The sequence below is a fragment of the Trichoderma reesei genome (assembly GCF_000167675.1).
Source record: "Trichoderma reesei QM6a unplaced genomic scaffold TRIREscaffold_2, whole genome shotgun sequence".
Taxonomy (NCBI): Eukaryota; Fungi; Ascomycota; class Sordariomycetes; order Hypocreales; family Hypocreaceae; genus Trichoderma; species Trichoderma reesei.
This window is the reverse complement of record NW_006711149.1, coordinates 1,440,049-1,446,683: the sequence shown is the minus strand read 5'-3', so window position 1 is coordinate 1,446,683 and position 6,635 is coordinate 1,440,049. Positions and strand designations below refer to the sequence as shown.

The 6,635-nt window shown below is 54.7% G+C and overlaps 2 protein-coding genes across 2 annotated transcripts; both read right to left on the bottom strand.

The window, feature by feature from the left end:
- TRIREDRAFT_56033 (uncharacterized protein) lies at nucleotides 1–2,370 on the bottom strand (the record flags this gene model as incomplete). Its single annotated transcript, XM_006962126.1, has 5 exons — nucleotides 1–191; nucleotides 265–957; nucleotides 1,033–1,210; nucleotides 1,267–1,524; nucleotides 1,591–2,370. Coding segments are annotated over 5 exons (2,100 nt in total), but the record flags the coding sequence as incomplete, so codon positions are not given.
- An 848-nt stretch (nucleotides 2,371–3,218) lies between these two features.
- TRIREDRAFT_74947 (glycosylphosphatidylinositol transamidase) lies at nucleotides 3,219–4,515 on the bottom strand (the record flags this gene model as incomplete). The annotated part of the gene is made up of 2 exons (XM_006962125.1): nucleotides 3,219–3,919; nucleotides 3,983–4,515. 2 exons carry the CDS (start codon nucleotides 4,513–4,515, stop codon nucleotides 3,286–3,288), a joined length of 1,167 nt encoding a protein of 388 aa, XP_006962187.1. The 3' UTR covers nucleotides 3,219–3,285.
- Nucleotides 4,516–6,635: the final 2,120 nt, after the last annotated feature.

Sequence of the window (6,635 nt, the reverse complement as noted above, 5' to 3'; positions counted from 1 at the left end):
TCACACGACAAACTTGCCGCCACACCCACCACACACTTCCCCCTGCGCATCTCCCACCGCCTCCACACTCCCAAGATACTCCTCCGCAAGCCTTTCCACCTCGGAGACGGTGAGACAGCGCATCTTGCATACACCGCAAACACGGGAAATGCCCGGCGCCAAGATGGGAATGCCAGTCGTGGCACAGACAGCTGCTCCAGGCATTATTAGCAAGACAAAGTGACAAGAAACAAAAAGCTGAAAGGAGAGAAGAACGCTCCGTACCAAATGCGTGGCGGTTCTTGCAAGTAGCCACGTCGTCCTTGATCGACAGCTGCGCCTCACAAAACACACACGGCAGCTTCTTGGCCACATCCTTGAACAGTGCCCTCAGCGGATTGGCTTGTTGTTGGCGGGATGATCTCTTTTGCCCCGGAGACACGCCGGGGACGTCGCCCCCTAACCCATACATCCACTCCCATACCCTGCCTTCGGTGGTCAGAGGCTTGTAGATGGGCCTCACACGGTGTGCTTTGTTGTCGTCGGATGATGCCGAGACTTGCCAGTCAAAGTGGACGTTGGAGACGCCACGGCGATCCGGATGCTGCGTGTCGTGCTTTGTGGCGAGCACGGCTGTACATCCATCGCCGGGAGACTTGGCCAGGCCCCAGAGTCGAAACCGATAGGGGTGTACCTGTAAGCCGGATTCCGACGGTGCTGGGGGTGCCTCTCGCATCACCTTGTCTGCGCCCTCTTCATCATCAGACTCGAAATCAGAGTCTATGCCGTACAGAGCGGCCGCACGGGCCACGAGGCGGGCATTCTGGCCCCCTATGTCTTCCACCCACTGCGGGAGATTGTCTCCGGGCAGGTTTGTCTGGTACCAGTCGCGGTTCGTAGGGGTGGCAGAGAGCCTCACCAGTGAGTAGTAGGGAATTGGAGGCTTGTTGTGAGGATCAGGATCGTGGACAATGAGCCCTAAGGAACGAGAAGGGAAAAAAAAAGAGGGTGTCAGAATATCAGCCGTAAGCATACAAGATGAGCCAAACACACCTGTGATGGGATTAGTGGACATTTCGTCCTGGTTTGCGTAAGCTGAAGCGCATTCCCAGATAGAGTGCGGATGTGACGGCTCGCCCAAGGTGCCATTGAGCACAACCTGGAATGACTTGACGGACAATGGGCTTGTCACGATGCCTCGGGCTGTATGAGCCTCCCCTTCCGTCCAAACCTACTCTTCCCATTAGCGCGTATTCGATGTAGACACCTCCAACAACTGCCACTTACAGCGTCCTCCCACTCGAGCAGCGCGTCACTGGAGAGTGGCAGACATATCGCAGTGGTATCGCTTCGCTCAGCCACCACATCCGGCAACTCACCCCTCTCCCACTCGCCGTACAGTACGATCCGCCGGAAACCGACATGGTTCTTTGCGAGATATGCAAGCGTTGCCGTCCTATATCCGTCCTCGACGAGCCACGGGCTCCATTTCAGGGAGAAGATGCTGCCTTGAGGGCAAAAGTCTGGATCCTGAGGATCTGCAACCTAATAGGTAGATAGATGTAAGCATATATATACTATGAGATGAGGCGGTAGGGGGTTACATCTTACCTCCTCGTGGGGACCTCTTCCGTTGATTCGGACATGCTCCGTCAAAGTCCAAACCCATGCTTGCCCAGAGCTGCGCTTGGAAACGTCCGCGCGGCGATGATACTGGATGCTCATGACGACAATCTGTCCAGCATCGTTCAAGTAGGCTAGCAACGCTCTTCCAGGCGCAATCTCCTTGGCCCAAGAAAACGACACGATGCGCTCATCCATGGTTCGAAAGCCGTCCTTGGACGTGGGATCCGGAATCGGGAGCTTGGCTCCCAGCCCCCAAAGCACCCTCCAGTTCTTGAACGTGCGCGTTCTCATGCTCGAGGTGGCGGCTGACTGGCTATCGGCCTGCTCTCCAAAGGTGACGAGGCTGCCGGCCGTCGTCAAGGCCATCAGCACCGGCCGCAAGTTGCAGCCCAGTCCGCTTGGTGACCATTCCACTCGGATGACCTGACCCAGCGCCGCACCAGCCCCTGTGACTATGCCATTGCCGACGCCCCTAAAGCTGCCCTCGTCGCCGGTTCGAAGCCCTGGTAGCCTGACGCCCGCTTGGGCACACAGCTGGCCGTTGATCCTGGGACTCGGGTTGATGACCGCGGAGGGCTGGAGAGAGAGGGCAAACTGGTACTGCGAGGCATCCCGTTCATCTGCGTCGGCATCGGGGCCGTGGAAGTCGGGCAGGAAGATGTAGATGCATTCCTGCGTGGCGACGGCTAATTCGGCATCGCATGACCAGGCAATGGCATGTGGTGATGGAGGGCGCGAAGTGAGCGAAAGCGTTTGGAGGGGACGCGCCTAAGTGTTAAAGGGTTGAGGTCAGTAAGGATTCGTCGTTGATATATATGGTGAGCTTGTGTGAGTAAAACGGCCTGCTATTCACGATCTAGGCTACAAAATGGCAAGTCTGCCAGTGGCAGCAGGAACAGCTTCGATTGCTACATCTGATTAAATAGCCATCAAGTCTATCCTACCTATGATGTAGAAAGAAGGAGGGAGAAGCAGAAATTTGAAAGCATCGTGATCAGGCGTCTGTACAGTTGATGTCAAAGCTTGCGCGCTCAACTCACCCTAAATCGGTCCATGCTATGGAAGGCTCAGTGTAGCCGAATTCATCAGAACGCGCAGACAGACGGTTCCTTTCATTACCCAGTATGATTCAAAAGACGGCTATGACGAATGGAACCAAATCTTCGGCCTGGAGAGTCGTGATGATGAGGAGAGTTTCAGTAAGTTCCAGCTTATTGTGAAGTTGCGCGAGACTGAAGGCAAGACATTTGGATATGTTGCTGACTAAGCCAGTTCTGTCATGCACTCCAAGAGCTGGAATGCCAAGATACACCGATGTATGCGTATGGTTGAACGCTTATGTGTGTGCGTGTTTGGTTGACGACCGCATTAGTATGGCAGAGCGCGCCATTGTGTGCGTATGGTTAAACATTTCGTGTGTGCGTGTTTGATTGCCCATTACACGCTGATGCTCTTCTTTCAAGGCATCTTTTCTAATAGCATCCCTAAATTGTTCAATCATCGCATTGGGGATGACGAGTGCCCAATGTCTACTCTGCCATAGGTTCTTACGAACTGGTGGTCCTTCTCTTATGCTATATGAACCGAAGGGTAAGAGACCAAACCATTGTCTAATCTCGAATTGCATGCTTGATAAAACAGAGACAGAAATGATATATAAAAGCAACAGATATCACAGCATCATGACTCCAGCAACGAGCCAACTCCCCACAACAGCGCGCATCCTGCAAGCGCCGTGGCCCCAATGGCCTTCTTCGACCACGAGCCCTCTTCGGTGAGGGCTTTGGCGCCCTGGACCTTCCTCGGCGGCGCAGTGGGAACGCTGGCGGGCATGGATGTCTCGTTGTGGCGAGCCGCATCCTCCTCCGCTTCCCTCTTCCGCAGCATGGCAATAGTCTTGCTCAGCTCGACAAGCTCCTCCTCCAAGGCCAAGTCCTTGGCTCGGTCGACCTCGACGTTTTGGATGTTGCCGAAGAAATCGGTAATGAGCCGGCTGCGCGCGGCCTCTTCTCCTCCGGGGAAGAGATCGTAGCGGACGCCAGCGGTGGAGTGGATCTTTTCGAAATCGTAGCTGTCAAACAGCTCGCCCAGAGTCTTCTTGCTGCCGACGTCCTGGACATGGGCTTCGAGGAACTCTAGGTTGTAATAGGTGTATCGGTCGATGACTGCGACGCCGACGTCGTTGTCGGCATGGTGAGAGTATGATGACTGATCGAGCTCGGAGGATCCTGTGGCGATAATGTTGGGCGAGTACAGCCTGCTGTACATGGTGTTTGCTTGGCAGGTATCGATCATAAACAGGATCTCGTGGTATCTGCACATGCAAAATCAGTCTCCGTAGGTCTTTGACCAGGGTTCATGTAGGACAAAGACGTACCTCTTCTTCTCCCACATCTGCTCAAAGGCATCGGCAAGGTCGAATGCGCCAATCTCCTCGGCGTCCTGGAACTTGAGGAACTCGTTTCCGCCGTGCCCCGTCATGTAGACAAAGATGTTGCTCCGATCGTCGGTCAGCAGCCGCTTGCTTCGGGGCGTCTCGTCGCCAACGCGATCCGTCAAGAGGCGGATGAAGTTTTCGACAGTGACTTCGTAGCCGCGATAATCGACCTCGATGTTGTCGCCGTACAGATCCACCGCACGATCCGAGTTGCTGTAGACGGTACCGGGGAAGGCGTTTCGCGGGTTGCAAGCCATGTCGTCGGGGAGCATGAGGATGATTTGCGAGTCGGGGATGCCCAGACGCTTGACCGTCCGGTACATGGACAGGACATTGGCGAGGTGGCGGTAGTTGAACCAGAAGCGCGACGTGCAGACCAGGACGGCCCAGTTGCTCGTGTGCTCGGCGACGGAAGCCGAGGCGAGCAGCAGTGACGCCACGACGGCGCGGAAGCTGAGGCTGGAGAGCTTCATCACGGGCCGAGTTGGGGCTTGCTTGATCGGATGGCAGCTGGACGCTCTGCGCTACTGTACTGGTGCACTACCTGAGTAGTGGTAGAGGTGGGAATGCGGCTGTCGAGTGCTGAGGCTGCGATGCCATAGCAATGCCGCGTAGGACTCGTAGGGATGGGAGTGTTTGATACCTGAGGTCGGTAGAGTCGCATCGTATCAAGTCTCCCTCCAGTTCGGCGATCTCGAAAAGCTGACAAATCTGGTCCTCCTTTTGCACTAACAGTTTCGAGAAGGAGGAAAAAGTACAGAGTACGGTCCAAAACGCCCTAGCTCGGTGGCGCCGTTGGCGTCTGATGCTGTACTCTGTACTTGGCCTATTCTCTCAGAACTGTCACGGCTCGAGTGGAGCAGCAGCTGCAGTCAAGGTGGAAGTACCCGTAATAGCAAGAAAGCCGCCGCTACGTGTATTAGAACATGTGACAGAGGCAACAGAATGTCGAATTGGCGGAAGATGTGGTAATTGGAGAGTGCGAATGCGGTGATTCTTTGATTAACGTACATAGAGGTAATGGAAGATACCTTGTCACTTGGCACCTTAACTAACAGTAACACGTTCATATTGAGTCTGGAAAAAGTGGTCGTTAATCAAGGTTACAGCGCCAGCAAATGCGAATACGGCGTGCCGCAAAATGAAACATTCCTTGGCTGCGGATCTCGGGCCCTCATTCGCGGCTAGTAATACCAACAAACAACCAGAATGGGGATGCAGAGGAACAGGTCAATTCATATCACAAGAGACCAAGACACGGCATCGGCAACGCAGGAGGAAATGACATGTCACCAACACGGCTGCTTTGTTTCTCGCCCCCCCGCGTCGCAATCTGGCACAATCTTGGACACAGATAGTAATATTGTAATACTAGACCCTAGACGATGCTTTATTAGGATGGAAGCCCATAATCACAAGCCAAAAACAAGGGGATGGAGGAAAAAAGGCCGACATGCAGTGACCACCAACCAGGGTTTCATGCGCCCCACGTGCCCCAATGACGAAACAGCCTGAAGAGAAATGGAAAAGAAAGAAAAAAAAGTTGCAACGAGGAGATGCTGAGGGGAATGAATGACGGGAAAGACTTTGAGGGCTGAGAAGAGAAAAGAAGGGCTGAATCAGCAGACCGAGGCTGGACAGAAAAGAGGCACAAAAAAAGGCACCAAGGTTCAAGGAGGAGCACGAAGCTGATGCCACATGGGCTGGGGGAGGTACTCGCCAAGTATCGTCTTGGCCGACCAAGACAGCCTCGTTTTGATTAGAAGGTACCTGGACGCGGCGCCGAGCATTGATCGGCTGCAGATACCGCTGGTCTGCCTTGTTTGCTCTCTGCTCCCCGTACCGGCCCCCGTACAGGTATAAGGAGCCACGGTGGCTGTCAAGCGATCTGATGACTTGATTCCCACTGCCGGCCGCCATAAGTACCTGCGGGATACAAGCTCGTGCCATCGACAACGCCATCGTTCCCCAGCTTTACCTGTCCACCGGTATCCTCTGCCCAACACACCAGAACCCTCGTCCCTCGTCCTTATAAACCACGGCGGTGGTGGCGAGAGCCCAGCAATCCATCCAGCCGTCAAATCTCCAGTCGCTCTCACTCTGCATCCGGCACTGCGTGATGTCGACAGCGTGGTAATTGACTACCTGCGACCTGCAAACCCCGAAACCTGACATCAACCATCAACCACCGTCTGTCTGTCTCTCTCTCGGCGCATCGAACCACTCGTCTGTCGATCCGAGGCGGCAACGACTCGCATTCGCACCACCAGCTCTGCAGTGCTTCGCTCCTCTTTGTGTTGCGGGCAGCTGATCACAACCCCGCTGCATTTCCTGATTCTCCTTCTTTTTTTTTTCTCCGGGCTGTTTGGGGTGTCCTGGTCGGCCCCCTCATATGCGGAGAACAAGGGGGGTTTGGCAAGTCTATGTGGTGAAGCAGCCAGGCAGACGCGACAAGCAGCTGATCGGGCCTTGAACCTCTATATATCTCGCGCCTGGGAGCCATTGCTGAACCTGCTCGAGACTGACTGCTTCCGATCAAGCCAGCTCTGCCTGGATTCTGTTGATCTATCCGTCACCGACACCGACTATCATC